The sequence below is a fragment of the Odocoileus virginianus genome, chromosome 7 (assembly GCF_023699985.2).
Source record: "Odocoileus virginianus isolate 20LAN1187 ecotype Illinois chromosome 7, Ovbor_1.2, whole genome shotgun sequence".
NCBI classification, from domain to species: Eukaryota; Metazoa; Chordata; class Mammalia; order Artiodactyla; family Cervidae; genus Odocoileus; species Odocoileus virginianus.
In genome coordinates, this window is record NC_069680.1 from 44,403,241 (window position 1) to 44,421,712 (window position 18,472).

Genomic DNA, 18,472 nt, shown 5'->3' on the forward strand with positions numbered 1-18,472 from the left:
AGCGGAAGAGAAGTCTACAGAAAGAGACCGCGGCGCTCCGATGCGTCTTCCCGGAAGCCCCGCCCACTCCCAGCGTTCAATGCGGGACTCTGGCCGCCATTGTTTGAATTTGAAAAGGGTAATAACTCGGTTTTGGTCGCGGGTCGGGCTGGCTGGGTAACGTTTGCAGGTGAGGGTGCGAGGAAGGAAATGGGGGACTGCGTACAAACCAGGTGAGGTGAAGAAAGGTCTCAGACGGTGTGAGTACCTTCCGACGGGGCTCGAGACGCCCCTCAGGTTACTGTCGATACCTGGGGCTCCGGGTGGAGCCAGTGGAGGGCTGAACCATTTTACTAGCGTTAGGGTTTAAGTCTGGTCTCCGCCGTTTCAGTCCTTGGGGTTGCAAAGAGTCGGACACAACCGACTGAACAACAACAACCGCCGCTTATTAGCTCTGAGGCAAGGCAACGACTTCGGTCTCTCTGGGCCTCAGTTTCTTCAGCTGTTAAAAGGGGTTAATTTTAGAACCTACCTTTCCGGCTTTTAAGACGATAAGGTAAAACTGTTAGAAATAGTGCATTGGTATGGTAAACTCTATGTATTTGCAATCCTTAGTATTTTTATTATTGTTACTGCTGCTGTGAGGATCAGGCCTCCTTTGCCAAATCTGGTGTCCTGTATCCCCAAGGTGAGCAGTTTGCTCGGCAAGTGGCTTGGTCTGTTTTTAGGGCAGTTGGGGGCTCAATGTCTGTGCAGTTATTTCCAGACTGCTACCGCCGGTGCTGGGGCGCTCCCTTCTTGGTCTTTGCAGTGCGGAGCGAAAGGGGGTGTGTGTGGCGAGTGCGATGACTGCAGTCATCTCCAACCCCCCACTCCCCAACCCCCGTTGGGAAGGTTTCCCCCATCTCATTATACTTTTTGGTTCAGTGATTTCTGCGTAGTGCCGCTCTCTGATATTCCTTACTGAAGGGCTAATTGACAGAAGTTCGAGCCTTACGGGTTAGCTTGTTTTTAATCCCCAAGTTGATCAATTTCATGTTTGAATCCGTTCTTAAAACAAGGTAGCATTACTCCGAAACAGCCCTAACTGTGTACGTTTTATTAAATGTCCAAGACCTGAGACTTAAGGTTGCAAAATAATGTAAAAGACTCATAAGTTAATTGTGAAGATTTTGTATTTTGTGGATGACATTCAGCAACCTCAGTAGCAATCAGTCTTCAACCATGAAATCTCATTGGAGAGAAGATAAAGGACACCATTTCTCAGACGTGGGAACAGCCTTCCGCAATGAGGTCTTGAACCCTGCTGTTGGCTAGAGATAATATAAGACCAAAAAAAATTCTTTTTTGCGCATAGAGGATTTTATTTATTATTATATAACCCACTACACAGGGAGTCTTTGTCACTGCCTAAATCTCATTTGTTGTAGGGGTACAGAGTAGTATAAGACAAGGTCCTTGCTCTTGTTTCTAGTCTAATTAGGGAGGCCACACATCCATAGAAGTTAACTAAAAGTACAGGAAGTGACAATATATCTCTCAATTTTATGATTGTTAAGAGGCAGTTTATTCATTGAAAACTGAACATAGAATCAAGCACAAACAACTGTAACCATATTTTTTTTAAGGAGGTACAATATTCTTTTTAACTTAGTAATTTCATAAAAGATGTGTCAACATTTTTTTAAGCCAAAAATTAATTGAAGGCAAAGAATGAAGGTTACTTTCCAGTTTCCTGGGCATTTCCATGAAATTTGAGTTATGAAATGTCAAGCCATTGCATTCATGTTTTTGTAAACTTTTCTTCTCTGTTCTAGATCAGTGGTTTTTATGCTATCAGATACTTTTTCTAATTCTCGCCCATAAATTGAATATTTGAAATATTCTATCAAACTACATTTAAATGACTTTTCTCATGTTGATTACATCATTGATGATACAATGACAGCAAAAAGCAATAAAGATTAAACGTGCTTAATTGTATGGTTGGTTGATCTTGTAGTTTGCTCGGTTTTGTTGAAGTGTAAATGTATAGTTTCTTTAAATCTTTGAAGTTTAGGGAAAAAAGAGAAACAGCCTTGTATTGAGTTTGGGGGTTTCAACGCTGATCAAGGAAAAAGATACCACCACACGGTGGCAGTAACACATGAGGATCTTGAGCAGGTGAGCACTTGACAGGACTGCGCGCTTTAAAGCTGCCGGAAGAACGAGACTTCTCGGAGGCTAGAGTGAAGGGCTGTCCCCTAGAAGGGGAGGGTAAGGAATTGGGGAGAAGTGGGAATAACAGCAAAGGGAGCTCAGTATAAGTCCTTGCTCAGCAACGCAGTAGGGAGTCTGCCTGTCTGAGAACTTCAAAGGGCAGCAGTGGCTTGGGGTCTTCATAGTCTTGGATTTTGTCTGCGGCTATGATGGTTGAGTGCAGTTTCATGGAATGTGCAAACCAGATGGGCTCTAAATGGCTAAAACTAAGATTATTTTGGCTATATATAAAGCAAGCAGATGTATAAAAATTTGAGTTTGACACCTCAGGGGGTTTTTAAATTAATGTTGCCAGCCTGCTCTGAAGAAGTAAACAATGCAGGGCCAGTATACAGGGGCCATCTTTGGCTCACTTACTTAACGCCTGTGGATGCCCATTACAAGTACCTTCTTAAGCCAGGAACCCTATTGGCAGTAACTGTTCTGAATATATCATAATATTCAGAGAGTATAGTGCCCTCTCCATTTCTCCCTGATACTGTTCACCTAGTGGATTCTCAGTAAATATTTGAATGTTAATATCTTATCAGTGAAGCTTACCTCTACATTTGTCTTTAAATTTAGTGACTTGATGCTTAATTTAGTTGTAGTAGTTTCAGTTCAGTTCAGTCCTTCGGTCATGTCCGACTCTTGGCACCCCATGAATTGCAGCACGCCAGGCCTCCCAGTCCATCGCCAACTCCTGGAGTTTACTCAAACTCATGTCCATTGAGTCAGTGATGCCGTCGAACCATCTCATCCTCTGTCATCCCCTTCTTCTGCCTTCAATCTTTCCCAGCATCAGGATCTTTTCAAATGAGCCAGTTCTTCGCATCAGGTGGCCAAAGTATTAGAGCTTCAGCTTCAGCATCCGTCCTTCCAATGAATATTCACGACTGGTCTCCTTTAGGATGGACTGGTTTGATCTCCTTGGAGTCCAAGGGGCTCTCAAGAGTCTTCTCCAACACCACAGTTCAAAAGCATCAATTCTTTGGTGCTCAACTTTCTTTATACTCCAACTCTCACATCCATACATAACTACTAGAAAAACCATAGCTTTGACTAGACAGACCTTTGTCAGCAAAGTAATGTCTCTGCTTTTTAATATGCTGTCTAGGTTGGTCATAACTTTTCTTCCAAGGGTCTAGCGCCTTAATTTCATGGCTGCAGTCACCATCTGCAGTGATTTTTGGAGCCCCCAAAAATAAAGTCAGCCATTGTTTCCCCATCTATTCTCCATGAAGTGATGGGACCAGATGCCATGATCTTAGTTTTTGAATGTTGAGTTTTAAGCCAACTTTTTCCACTCTCCTCTTCCACTTTGATCATGAGCCTCTTTAGTTCTTTTTTGCATTCTGCCATAAGGGTGGTGTCATCTGCATATCTGAGGTTATTGATATTTCTCCCGGCAATCTTGATTCCAGCTTGTGCTTCATCTAGCCCAGCATTTCTCATGATGTACACTGCATGTAAGTTAAATAAGCAGGGTGACAATATACAGCCTTGACGTACTCGTTTCCTGATTTGAAACCAGTCTGTTCCATGTCCAGTTCTAACTGTTGCTTTCCTGACCTGCATACAGATTTCTCAAGAGGCAGGTCAGGTGGTCTGGTATTCCAGCTTTTTAAGAATTTTCCACTGTTTGTTGTAATCAACACAGTCAAAGGCTTTGGCATAGTCAATGAAGCAGAAATAGATGTTTTTCTGGAACTCTCTTGCTGTTTTGATGATCCAACAGATGTTGGCAATTTGATCCCTGGTTCCTCTGCCTTTTCCTTTTTCTTTTTTCTATTTTTTTTTATTAACAAGCAAAATAATAATTAAAAAACAACAACACAACAACAAAAACCTTAAAGTTGGAACTGCAATAAGTCAGACTGCTGCTGGAGTTCACAGATGTACCTGGGGTACATGTTCCCCTACTGCAAGGCAGGACCTAGGCACATAACTGTGCATTTAGGTATACAGGTGACCAGGAAGAGTCAAAGAGGTGGAAACCACTGGAGAACAGAAAGCATCACAAGCTTTTCATCAGGCAATTCCAAAGCGCTCTGCTCTTTTCCTCTTCTTTGCCTCTGTATCCTCTGTGGTTCCTGTTCCAGCTGAACTTGTGACAATCCCAAATTGCTCCTTTCTCTTTTTCATCTTTTCGTCATCCTCCGACTTTCTGGAGATTGAAGAGACATTCAAACCAAACCTTTGAGCTCTTTCTTTTAGCTTATCCAAGTTAACCATAGGCTTGGTATCAGACGACAGACCTTTTGATGGAACTGGAGAAATCCCAAATCTAGCTGCCCGGGCAGCTTTCTTACTCTCCAAACTCACAGGTACATTGAATCGTTCAGCTCTCTTCTGCATCCTCTCAGTCTGTGGTATTTCAGATGTAATTTTTACCACTTTTTCTCTGCTGCCACATCAACAGTTTTTTCAGGAGGCTCTTCCTCTTTGACAGGCAGTTCTAAGGGCTTTGGTTCTTCTTCCTCTGTTTCATCTCCCAGTACATCTTCTTCATTTGCCTCCTCTTCAGCATGCTCTTCAAGATATGCCTGGAGCCTGTTGATGAGATCTTGTTTTATTCCCTTGGTCTCCAAACCACGAGCAAGGCACTCCTGCTTTAGTTCAGCAAGCTTCAGCTTATGAAGCTCCACCGTCTCAGTCGCCATCTTGTTACCCTTCTCCTCTGCCTTCTCTAAGTTCAGCTTGAACACCTGGAAGTTCACGGTTCACGTACTGTTGAAGCCTGGCTTGGAGAATTTTGAGCATTACTTTACTAGCGTGTGAGATGAGTGCAGTTGTGCAGTAGTTTGAGCATTCTTTGACATTGCCTTTCTTTGGGATTGGAATGAAAACTGACCTTTTCCAGTCCTGTGGCCATTGCTGAGTTTTCCAAATTTGCTGGCATATTGAGTGCAGCACTTTCACAGCGTCATGTTTTAGGACTTGAAATAGCTCAACTGGAATTCCATCACCTCCACTAGCTTTGTTCATAGTGATGCTTCCAAAGGCCCACTTGACTTCACATTCCAGAATGTCTGGCTCTGGGTGAGTTATCATACCATTGTGATTATCTGGGTCGTGAAGATCTTTTTTGTATAGTTCTCTGTATATTCTTGCCACCTCTTCTTAATATCTCCTGCTTCTGGTAGGTCCATACCATTTCTGTCCTTTATTGTGCCCATCTTTGCATGAAATGTTCCCTTGGTATCTTTAATTTTCTTGAAGAGATCTCTAGTCTCTCCACTCTGTTATGTTCCTCTATTTGTTTGCATTGATCACTCAGGAAGGCTTTCTTATCTCTCCTTGCTGTTCTTTGGAACTCTACATTCAAATGGGTATATCTTTCCTTTTCTCCTTTGCCTTTAGCTTCTCTTCTTTTCTCAGCTATTTGTAAGGCCTTCTCAGACAACCATTTTGGCCTTTTGCATTTTTTTTTCTTGGGGTTGGTCTTGATCCCTGTCTCCTGTACAGTGTCATGAACCTCTGTCCATAGTTCTTCAGGCACTCTATCAGATCTAATCCCTTGAATCTATCTGTCACTTCCACTGTATAATTGTAAGGGATTTGATTTAGGTCATACCTGAATGGTCTAGTGGTTTTCCCTACTTTCTTCAGTTTAAGTCTGAATTTGGCAATAAGGAGTTCAGGGTCTGTTCCCGGTCTTGTTTTTGCTGACTGTATAGAGCTTCTCCATCTTTGGCTGCAAAGAATATAATCAGTCTGATTTCGGTATTGACCATCTGGTGATGTCCATGTATAGTGTCTTGTGTTGTTGGAAGAGGGTGTTTGCTATGACCAGTATGTTCTCTTGGCAAAACTGTGCTGCTCTTTGCTTCATTCTGTACTCCGAGGCCAAATTTGCCTGTTACTTCAGGTATTTCTTGACTTCCTACTTTTGCATTCTAGTCCCCTATAATGAAAAGGGCATCTTTTTTGGGTGTAGTAGTTTACAGGTAAATTATTCCATATTCACCTGTGACATATTAGGTACTGCTTTAAATATGTTCATATCACTTTTTTTTTTTTTTTTGGTCATGCCGCAAGGCTTGCAGAATCTCATTTTCCCAGCCAGGAATTGAACCCTAGCCCTTACAGTGAAAATGCTGAGTCCTAACCACTGAACCACCAGGGAATGCCCAGTACTTCACTTCTTGCTTGTATTATTTGAAAGAATTCAGTTGAAAGTAATTGTCCAGATAATTGAATTTAACTCATAAATGCTAAAACATTACAAAGTCTGTAATATTCTTCAGAAGACACTAAATAACTAAGCACAAGGTTATACTTATTCCACCTATTTGACTTCTGAGAGCATTTCAGACAGAGACTGAATGTTTTACACTATCTTACTTTGTGGATTATCTTCACTCATGAAATCTCTTTGGATGAGTCTACCTGTAGTTTGGATCACATGAATAGTAGTACTAGGCAATGTCCAATATTAGTTGATTTAGAATCTGTAAATAATCTGTTCTTTTATCTTTTCCATGGCTCATCATGTTATAGATGGAATAGTAGTATCTTTCTTTTGGAAATCTAGTTATATGGCAAGAAGTAGCAGGCTGGACTCATAGACTTTTTGAACTGTGGATGGTTTATATGCTGATTTATTGAGATTTTCTAAAGATGTTACTGTTACTCTTGCAGAATGGAATCTAATTTAAATCAAGATGGGATGTCTAGACCATCTTATGTTTTCAGTGCTGACCCACTTGCAAGACCTTCAGAAATAAATTTTGATGGCATTAAGCTTGACCTCTCTCGTGAATTTTCCTTAGTTGCTTCAAGCATTGAGGTAAGTACAAGAAAAGAATTATGTTGATTGTCGTGATTCAGTGAAAATGGACATTTGCACACATGCACACATATACTTGTTGACAGGTATGACTAAAGGTGAGCTTTCCAAACTTTTAGGTTTAAGACAAAGTTTTATCTCAGTAAATTTCTCATGATGCCCTAAATACATAACAGTTCCTTTCCAAATAGTAGGTGCAGACAACTTAATAACTATTTATGCCTGACCTAGTAGCCATTTGAGAAAAAATTAAATGAAAAAAGAATTTTAACATCCTTCTTCACCAACTAAAGGTTATTTAGTAATGGGTTATATGTGCCTTTTGGGTGCTGCACAACTTCTCAAACTTTGGAATCAGATTAGACACTGCCACCTTCATGGTTTTCAACTTGTGTCAAGTATTGCTATGATTCTCTCAAAAATGTCAAATATTCCACTATGCCCCTGGGAACTGCAGGCCTTAGTTTAAAAAATAATGCAGATTTAAAAAAACTTAGTAGTGTTTAAGAAATAAACATTACTAAGTTTCTACCACCCTACCTGTTACTATGTTTGCTGTGTTTATAGACTTTTTCTTACAAATTTACATTCAATTTATTTATAATTCTCTTTACTGCAGATTAGATTAACTTTGATGCGTTAGAGATGTACTAACCCATTTTATAAAGACAGATGGAGTGGATATATGCATAGGTATAACTGATTGACTTTGCCGTATAGTAGAAACTAACAACATTGTAAATAAACTACAGTCTAATAAAAGACTGAACTCCAGTTAATGGAAACTGTGTACTTTGGGTGATAATGACGTGTAATGAAGTTACCACTTTGGTTCCGGGTGATAGTGGGGGAAGCTGCTTGTGGGGACAGAAAGTACATGAGAAGTACTTCCTCATGCACTTTCTCTGTCCTCAGTTTTGCTGTGAATTTAAAACCACTCAGAGTGACTTTGTTTTGTGTGTGTGTGTGTGTGTGTGTTTTGTAAGTAAGTGGTCTAGGAACTGACACTAGGAAAAAGGCAGACTAGAATGCTCCAAGCCCTCATTTCCCCCATGAAACATTAAAACAACAACAGTAACTAGAGACTGACTAAAATACCTTTGTGAGAGCTCTGAAAAGCAAAAATGCACAGCAACCATGTAAATACCCAATTTAAAAAAAAAAACTGTGAAATGGTTAAAAAAAAAAAATGATGGAAGGGGAAGAGGGAGTATAGGGAACATAGATAAAAGAATAGCAATTATTTAATACCCATTTCATGTGGCAGGCTCTTTTACTTTAGCTTATTTAATCATAAAAGAGAGAAAGGGATGGCCTGTTTTTGTACTGCTCACAAGCTGTCACTGGTTTTTGCATATCTAGATGGTTGAAGAAGAAAAATCCTATTTCATGACATGAAAATTATATGAAATTCAAGTATTAATTGGTTTACTTATTTTCTAGGTCTTCTGGGTCTGCTTTTGTATCACAGTGGCATTTGCTTGCTGATGGACACATGTGTTTATAGTGTCTGGCTATTACAAACAAAGCTTTTATGAAATTTTGTATACAAATCTTTGTATGTTTCCTTTTTTTTTTTTTTTCCCCTTGGATGAATACCTAGGATTGGATTGACTGGATCATTTTTAGGAAACTACCAAACTTTTTCAAAGTGATGATAGCATTTTATATTCCCAGTAACAGTGTGTGAGAGTTAAGTTCTTCCACATCCTCACCAACCCTTGGTGTGGTTAATCTGTTTGTTTTTAAATAGACTTCATTTTTTAGAGGAGTTTTATACTCACAGCTAAAATGAACAGAAGATACAATGATTTCCCGTATTCTCTCTGCCCCTACATAGCTTCCTTCATTATTAACATCTCCAACCACAGAGGTACATTTGTTACAATTCATGGATGTACTTTGACACATAATCACTCAGATTCCTTACAATATAGTTACATTATGCTTTACTCCTGGTGTTGTACATTCTATTGAACAAATGTGTAATAACATGTATCCATCATTATAGAATCATACAGTGTATTTTCACTACCTTGAAATTCATCTATGTTTCACCTGTTCATCTGTTTCTCAGCCCCACCAACCATTGATCTTTTAACTATCTCCAATGTTTTGCCTTTTTCAGAATATCATATTTTAATAGTTGGGATTATACTGTCTGTAGCCATTTTAGATTGGCATCTTTCACCTAGTAGTAGACATCTAAGATTCTTCCATGTCTTGCCATGGCTTGATAGTTCAGTTGTTTTTAGTTCTGAATTATATTCCGTTATATGGATGTTAAGTTCAGTTCAGTCCAGTTGCTCAGTTGTGTCTGACTATTTGCAACCCCATGGACTGCAGCACACCAGGCTTCCCTGTCCATCACCAACTCCCGGAGCTTGCTCAAACTCATGTCCATTGAGTTGGTGATGCCATCCAACCATCTCATTCTCTGTCGTCCCTTCTCCTCCTGCCTTCAGTCTTTCCCAGCATCAGGGTCTTTTCCAATGAGTCAGTTCTTTGCATCAGGTGGCCATAGTATTGGAGCTTCAGCTTTAGCAGTCAGTCCTTGCAACAAATACTCACTTCTTTAGGATGGACTGGTTTGATCTCCTTGCAGTCCAAGGGACTCTCAAGAGTCTTCTCCAACACCACAGTTCAAAAGCCTCAATTCTTCAGCACTCAACTTTCTTTATAGTCCCCAACTCTCTACATCCATACATGACTGCTGGAAAAACCATAGATTTGACTAGACAGACCTTTGTTAGCACAGTGATGTCTCTGCTTTTTAACGTGCTTTCAAGGTTGGTCATGGTTTTTCTTCCAAGCAGCAAGCGTTTTTTAATTTTATGGCTGCAGTCTCCGTTCACAGTGATTTTGGAGCCCCAAAAAATAAAGTCTCTCACTGTTTCCATTGTTCTGAATTATATTTAGTTCTAATTTTAGTTTATAATTTAAACTAAATATATACTTATATATATTTGGTTATATATATGTAAATACATATTTAGTTATATAAATATATAGTTTATAATTTTAATTTATGTTTATAATTTATAATGATGAATTTAGTTATGAATTATGGTTAGTTCTGAATTATATTCCATTATATGGATGTACTGTGGTTTATTCATTGACCTATTGAAAGGCATTTTAGTTTCTTCCTCTTCGGGAACTATGAAAAAAAAATTTATGAGCATTCGTATGCAAGTTTTCTTTGGACATAAGTTTTCAGTTTCTTTGGATAATTACCAATGAACATGATTGCTAGATTACATGGAACAAAAATATGGTTAATTTTGTAAGAAACTGTTAAACTATCTTCCAAAATGGCTGTAACATTTTGCATTCCCACCAGCAGTGAATGAGAGTTCCTGTTGATTCACATCCTCACCAGCATTTGGTTGTCAGTGTTCAGGTACTGGCTATTCTAATAGATGTGTAGTGATAGCTCATTTTAATTTGCATTTCCCTGGTGACATACAGTGTGGAGCATCTTTTTATATGCTTATTTGTCATCTGTATATCTTATTTGATGAGATATCTGATAAGGTCTTTGGCCCATTTTAATCAGTTTGTGTTATTATTGTTATATTTTGAGAATTCTTTATATATCTTGGTTAATAGTCCTTTATTTGGTATCTTTTTTGCACATATTTTCTCCCAATCTGTGGCTTGTCTTATCATTCTCTTGATTATGTCTTTTACAAAGCATAAAATTAGTTTTAATGAAGCCCAGCTTATCTGTTATTTCTTTCATAGATCATGCCTTTGGTGTTGAATCAAAAAAGTCATTGCCAAACACTGGATCATCCAGATTTTCTAGAATTTTAATCGTTTTGCGTTTTACATTTAGGTTTGTATTCTTTTTAAGTTACTTTCTTTGACAGGTGTAAAGTCTACATCTAGGTTAATTTTTTTGCATCTGGATATCCAGTTGCTCCAGCCCCATTTGTTGAACAGACTGTCTGCTCACTTGTGTAGCCTTTGCTTTTTTGTCAAAGATCAATTGACTATATTCATGTTGATCTAGTCCAGGGCTCTCTTCTGTTCCATTGATTCTGTTCTTTTGCCACGGCTATACTCTCTTGATTACTATAGCTTTATAGTATGTCTTAAAGTTGGGTATTGTGAGTCCTTCATCTTAGTTCCTCTCTTTCAATTTCATGTTGGCTATCCTTAGTAGTCTTTTTATTTTTAGTCATTCTAATAGGTATGTATTGATAATCTAATTGTTATTTACATTTACCTAATGACCAAAGATGTTAAATATGTTTTCATGTGCTTATTTGCCCTTTGTGTATCTTCAGAGAAATGTCAATTTAAATCTTTTGCCCATTAAAAGAATTTTTTTAAATTGAATTTTAAGTATTCTTTATGTTCTCTGCATACATCTGTCTGTTAGATATATCCTTTGCAAGTATTTCCTCTATGGCTTGTTTTTTCATCCTTCAGGTGTTTTGGAAGAGAAGTTTTAAATTTTGACAAAGTCCATTTTACCAGTTTGTTCTATTATGTATTGTGCTGTTTGTGGCATATCTAAGAAATCTTTGCTTAATTCAAGGCCACAAAGGTTTTCTTCTATTTTTTTTTTTTAGAAGTTTTTAGTTTTAGTTTTATATTTAAGTCTGTGATCTGTGACCCATTTGAAATTAATTTTTCTATACAATGTGAGGTAGGTATTCAAATTGCTATTTTTTTAAATTGTATATAGATGTCCAGTTGTTCTAGCACAGTTTGTTGAAAGAGCTATCATTTCTGTACTGCATTTCCTTTACAGCTTTGTCATAAATCAAATACTCTTGTATGTGAAGGTTTATTTTTGAATATTCTGTATATTCTGTTTCATTTATCTATCTCTCTAGCTGTCAGTACTCCACTGTTTTGATCACTGTAGTTTTAAAATGTGTTGAACTCATGTGGTAGTGTTAGCCCATCAAATTTCTTCTTTATCAGAATTGTTTTGACTGTTCTAGGAACTTTGCATTTATCTGTGAGTTTTTAAATGAGTTTGTCAGTTAATCCCCCCAAAACATTCCTGTGATTTTTTGTTGCAATTGCATTGAATCTGTAGATCAGTTTTGGAAGAATGGATATCTTAACAATACTGAGTCTACCAAATAATGAATGAGGCATATCTCCATTTATTTTGGTCCCTTCTACTTTCTCTGAGCAATGTTTTTAAATTTTCAGTGTATGGTGTTCCCGATCTTTTGTTAAGATTGTTCTTTAATTGGTTCATAATTTTTTGAGGTTATTGCAAATGTTTTTTTTTAAAATCAAATTCTGTTTCTTCTAAGCATATATAGAAACATGACTTTTTGCATATTGGTCTTCTATCATACTACATTGCTAAACTCATTTAATAGTTCTGGTAACTTTTTTGAAGGTGTTGTCAGATTTTTAACATCTGAAGATGTAGACGTTCATGATGTCTGTTAATAAAGACAATTTTATTTCTACCTTCCCATTCTTTTCCTCTTCCTTTTTCTTCTCTTCTTCCCCTTCCCTTTCCTTCACTTCTTTCCTCCTCTCCCCCTCCTTTCACCTGATAACTTTGGCTAAAACATCTAGAACCTCTAATATAGTGTTGAATAGAGGTGGTGAAAGCAGAAATCCCTTTGTTGTTACTTAACTTGCTACTCTTCTTTGATTCAGTCTTTTGTCATCAAATATGATGTTGAGTATAGGTTCTTATACATGCTCTTTATCAGGTTAAGGAAATTCCCTTCTATTCCAGTCTGCTTGGAATTCTTATTACGAATGGATGTAGAATACGTATATCAAATTCAAGTCATTCATTCTGGGAGAAGGCGAGGGTGGGATGTTTCAAGAGAACAGCATTGAAACATGTATATTATCTAGGGTGAAACAGATCACCAGCCCAGGTTGGGTGCATGAGACAAGTGCTCGGGCCTGGTGCCCTGGGAAGACCCAGAGGGATCAGGTGGAGAGGGAGGTGGGAGGGGGGACCGGGATGGGGAATACATGTAAATCCATGGCTAATTCATTTCAATGTATGACAAAAACTACTGTAATGATGTAAAGTAATTAGCCTCCAACTAATAAAAATAAATGGGAAAAAAAAAATTCAAGTCATTCATATGCACTTTTTTTGCATCTAGTAGTGATGAAAGTTTCTCATTTATTCTTTTAATGCACTAATTTATTTTTGAATGCCAACTTGACCTTGCACCAGGATAAGCTATTTTTTGTTAGGATATACTTTCCTATTTTATATATTAGCTAATATTTTGTTACAGAATTTTTGCCTCTTTTTTTCCTGATAGGAAACTTTTTTCAGAATATTTTAAAACAATTACATGTCAATAATAAGAAAACAGTCTAATAAAAAATGGACAAAAGATTTGTACAGATACTTCACAAAAGAAGCTATACATAGGGTTAATATGGACATGAAAAGGTGCTCAACATCATTAGTCATAGTCAGTTCAGTCACTTAGTCGTGTCCTACTCTTTGCGACCCCATGAATTGCAGCACGCCAGGCCTCCCTGTCCATCACCAACTCCCGGAGTTTACCCAAACTTCTGTCCATTGAGTTGGTGATGCCATTTAACCATCTCATCCTCTGTCGTCCCCTTCTCCTACCTTCAATCTTTCCCAACATCAGGGTCTTTTCAAATGAGTCAGCTCTTTGCATCAGGTGGTCAAAATATTGGAGTTTCAGCTTCAACAGCAGTCCTTCCAATGAACACCCAGGACTGATTTCTTTTAGGATGGACTGGTTGGATCTCCTTGCAGTCCAAGGGACTCTCAAGAGGTTTCTCCAACACCCCAGTTCAAAAGCATCAATTTTTCGGTGCTCAGCTCTCTTTATATTCCAGCTCTCACATCCATACATGACTACTGGAAAAACCATAGCCTTGGCTAGACGGACCTTTGTTGGCAAAGTAATGTCTCTGCTTTTTAATACGCTATCTAGGTTGGTCATAACTTTCCTTCCAAGGAGTAAGCGTCTTTTAACTTCATGGCTGCAATCACCATCTGCAGTGATTTTGGAGCCCCCCAAAAAATAAAGTCTCTCACTGTTTCCATTGTTTCCCTGTCTATTTGCCATGAAGTGATCGGACGGGATGCCATGATCTTAGTTTTCTGAATGTTGAGCTTTAAGCCAACTTTTTCACTCTCTTTCACTTTGATTAAGAAGCTCTTTTAGTTCTTCTTCACTATAAGGGAAATGCATAAATTAAAACCACAGTCAGATACCACCCTCACACCCAGTAGAAGGGCGATAATGAAGTAGACTAGCCACACCATCCACAGTTTAAACTCTGGTGAGTTTACAGAGCAACTGACATGTTTATCCACTGTTTGTGGGAATAGAAGATAGTGTAACACTTTGGAGAACATTTTGCCTTTATCTTATAATTATTAGGGATATTGTTCTGTAATTTTTTTTCTGAGGATATCTTTGTCAGGATGTGGTATTCAGGTTATGTCAAACTCAAAATTAATTGAAAGGTGTTCTCTCTCCATTTTGTTAGTTTGTCTTTAATTTGTGTGATTATAACCTTAAATGTTTTAAAGAATTTACTAATGAACTGCCAGGTTATTGCAAATGGTATTGCTTTTTGGAGGGTTTGGAGTTTCTATATAGGATTATTTTGTTTGAATATAAGTTGAATTTCTTTAACAGGTATAGAGTTACTCAAATTTTCTTCTTGTGTCTTGTTTGGTGAATTGTGTTTTTCATGTAATTGTTTTCTTTTTACTTTTTAATATAAAGCATTTCTTTAAAATTATTTTTTAATAAATGAATTAAGCTAATTCCTTTCTCAAAGAAGCAGTAAGGAGAATATAATACACCAAATAAATAAGTAAATAAAAGTGCATGATGGTATTGAGCATTTGGGTTAGTTGAGTATTCTGGTTACTTGTGATTTACTCTATTCTTCTGTGTTTTAGTGACTTTCAGCCCTGTTATTTGTATTGGTTATAAAAGTTACGATTTTATGCCAAAGAAGCATATTGTAAACTTTAAATATAAATATAGAAGGCAGGAGAAATTGAATCTTTTCTGGCATTTTTGTTTTTTTAAAACAGATTTGTTTTTCTTTAAACAAATATAAAATGGATGAAAACAGAAGAGTCACTGTTTGCTTAGAGGTTTTGTATAATCTCAGATTATTCTATGACAATCAGCCACTTTAAAGAAAGGTGATACCTGAAAATCTACATTTTATATCTTTAAAATATTTTCTCCTTTTTAAGGCAAACAGTTCCGAATCTAAAGATTATCTCCAAGTGTGTCTTCGAGTAAGACCATTCACGCAGCCAGAAAAAGAACATGAGTCTGAGGTTTGTGCTGAATTTAATTTTATAATTTATTTCCATTAAGTGGGCACAATATCATCATTTTAATTTACTTGTTGTGGGTTTTTAATTATTTGTGTTCTAGGGCTGTGTGTATATTCTGGATTCACAGACTGTTGTGCTGAAGGAGCCTCAGTGTACCCTTGGTCGTTTAAGTGAGAAAAGCTCAGGGCAGATGGCACAGAAATTCAGTTTTTCCAAGGTAAGTACCCATATGAAACTGAACGTTTTTTTTTTTCTTAAGCTAAATTGCTATCTAATTGTATATAATGAACTCTGTACACCTTGTGCTTATGAAACTTAGATCTTAGGTTCTGGTATTTTTTCCTCAATGGTAGGGCTCAAATTTTAGGTGTGTAAGTATGTAATTGGAAGTGAATAAATCATTGTAAAAATTGTACAATTTCTTTGTGGTTGGTGGAAATGTTCTGTTAAAAATTTAGATGAAAGGTTATTGCCTGAATCAGATTTCTATCGTGAAAACTTTTGGCAGTAGTTAAACTAGCAATTGTATCTGTGGGGATTGGGAATATGTCAGCTATTTTAAGAATGAGTCTTGTAAGACAGATCTTTGAAATATTAAAAATATTAAAGGGTAGAACTCATGACTATTAACTTGAATTTTCTAAAAAGACTTGTTTTAAAAAATGCTTGTTTAGGTTTTTGGCCCAGAAACTACACAGAAGGAATTCTTCCAGGGTTGCATTCTGCAGCCAGTTAAAGACCTCTTAAAAGGACAGAGTCGACTGATTTTTACTTATGGGCTAACCAATTCCGGAAAAACTTACACGTTTCAAGGTAAATGGTTTTATTTTTGCTAGAAAGAAAAAAGGAAGCCCTAATATTTGGTCATTTTCATAATACTTATAGTTATGTTTCCATTGCCTTGCAGATTTGCTCTGTTTTTAATAGTAAGCATATTGAATGTGTATTGCCCATGTCTTTTAAATCAGATTGACTTAATTTGTGAAACTACTTTACCCATATGATAGAGAATTACATGGTGATGAAAACTTGGAAAAAGAACTGATGTAACAAAGAATTAAGCGTAGAAAACCAGGGAAACACTTTATATTTTATATTACTTTTATACTTTGTGATAATGAATGCTAGCCAGTCTTAAAACCTGATTTGAATGTAAAATTTCAGGTTTTACATCAGGCTAATAGTTGATAAATGTCAGTTATACAATGAAAACTAAAGTGATAGAACACTGAGTAATCTGCAGGTTTTCTCACTTTTTGTCTTAGCTTTTTACTCTTGCCTATTGGTGGTATAAAAGGAGTCTTGGTAGTTCAACAATGTTTCTTTACTCTTAGTACTTTGAGAGACTGTAAAACACAAATTCTTGTCATAGGCACAGAAGAAAATACTGGCATTCTTCCTCGAACTTTGAATGTGTTATTTGATAGTCTTCAGGAGAGACTGTATACAAAGATGAACCTTAAACCACATAGGTCCAGAGAATACTTACGGTTATCACCAGACCAAGAGAAAGAAGAAGTTGCTAGCAAAAGTGCATTACTTCGGCAAATTAAAGAGGTATGGGAGTATTTTAGCAGGTAAAATACACATAATTGTGACCTTTTATTGGCTCTTCAGTTTGTTTCAGCCTATATTGAAATATCTTGTTGTGGTTGTTGTCTTTTCTTTATGATTAAAAGCTTTTTTGAAGAAGTTTCTTCATTTTGTATTGTACAAACAGCTGAAATGTTTAAACAAAACAAATGTAAATGTTCTTTAATCATTTTAGGTTGTTGTAGAAACAGCAACTTTCTATAGAATTTTTAAAAATTCCTTTTTCTATTTGTAGAAGTAATGTGTATATACACAATCTAAACAAGAGGATATGAAAAATAAAAAAAATTTCCTATAATTTCACTTCTAAAGAGAAAAACTAAATTAACAGATATGAGCATGTCCTTTTTGGTCTTTTTCTCAGTATACCAAAAAAAAAAAAAAATCTATGTACTGAGGTTTCTATGTATGTCTATATGTTGTTTAGTCGCTGAGTCATGTCTGATTCTTTGTGACCCCATGGATTGTAGCCCACCAGGCTCCTCTGTCCATGGGATTTCTCAGACAAGAATACTGGAGTGGGTTGCTATTTCCTTCTCCACGGGATCTTCTGGACCCAGGATTGAACCTGTGTCTCCACCTTGGCAGGCGGGTTCTTTACCACTGAGCCACTGGGAAGTTCATATACACACACAAATATAGTCATATATAAATAGTCGCATATATCTTTATTCCTTTTTCTTTGTATGTGGGATAATGGTCTTTTATTTAACAAAAATAAGATTTTATTATCCAGACAGTCTATAACTTGCTGTTTCATTTAACATATTGTAAATCTGTTACTACATTAATTCATGTGTCTCATCTGTTTGTTTTTTCCTTTTTCTTCTTTTTAATAATTTTTTATTAAAACATGTTTTAATAAGGTTATACTTGTCTATTTAGTCCTTCTTGATTTTGTGTTATGTTTTTACATGTTTATTCTAAGATTGTTAAAAACTATTAACAGTCCTTTTGGATATATTGAAAACACTGATGAGGATTTGTTTTTAAATAATTTAGAAATCAGGGTTTCAAAGTAGTGTTGCTCGGTGGAGAGTAAAGTTCAGAGTCCATGAGTATGCTCTCTGAAAGTAAAATAGTATTTTAACAGGATTTGTGGAGATTGGTGGATATTTGTATAGATAATTCATAGAGGAAATTCAAGTCATTAATATTGAAAAAAATTTTCTCTAACAGTTTATCTAGTTAAAATATTATTTTGCCTATGAAATTATTAAGATAGTAAAAACATGAGATCATACTTTCTTTTTTTAAAATCTCTTTTTATTGAGTTTGCTGTACAATATATGTTTCAGGTATATGACATGAGATACACACTTTCACTTCCATATATTGATTGTAAAATGTATTTCTCCAAAGCAGTTTAGCAATACTATATTATGAGTGAGAACTTGAAAAACAGTTCATATCTTTTCATCTACCAATTCAGATTAAGGTATATAGTCTAAGGGAACAATTATATTACAGAAAGAAAAAATATGCTGTTTATCTTAGTATTATTTAATTAAGTAATTTCACATCACATCTAGTCAGTTATGCAGGCACCAAATGTTTGTTAATAA

The 18,472-nt window shown here is 36.5% G+C and overlaps 1 protein-coding gene and 1 pseudogene across 8 annotated transcripts in view; one reads left to right on the forward strand and one right to left on the reverse strand.

Annotated features, from left to right (window-relative positions):
* Nucleotides 1-30: 30 nt before the first annotated feature.
* Nucleotides 31-18,472, forward strand: part of KIF20B (kinesin family member 20B) — a 79,697-nt gene continuing 61,255 nt past the window's right edge. For 5 of the 8 annotated variants that reach the window (XM_070470620.1, XM_070470624.1, XM_070470625.1 and 2 more), the window contains exons 1-6: nt 125-212; nt 6,862-7,009; nt 15,228-15,314; nt 15,415-15,531; nt 15,989-16,127; nt 16,687-16,871. In XM_070470620.1, coding sequence (XP_070326721.1) covers nt 190-212; nt 6,862-7,009; nt 15,228-15,314; nt 15,415-15,531; nt 15,989-16,127; nt 16,687-16,871 — 699 coding nt within the window. In that variant the 5' untranslated portion in view covers nt 125-189. Of the gene's footprint in view, nt 213-2,052; nt 2,143-6,861; nt 7,010-15,227; nt 15,315-15,414; nt 15,532-15,988; nt 16,128-16,686; nt 16,872-18,472 lie in introns of those variants that run through there. The other 3 variants (XM_070470622.1, XM_070470623.1, XM_070470621.1) reach the window with 3 other exon arrangements.
* LOC110137775 (SAP domain-containing ribonucleoprotein pseudogene) lies at nt 3,988-4,890 on the reverse strand (annotated as a pseudogene).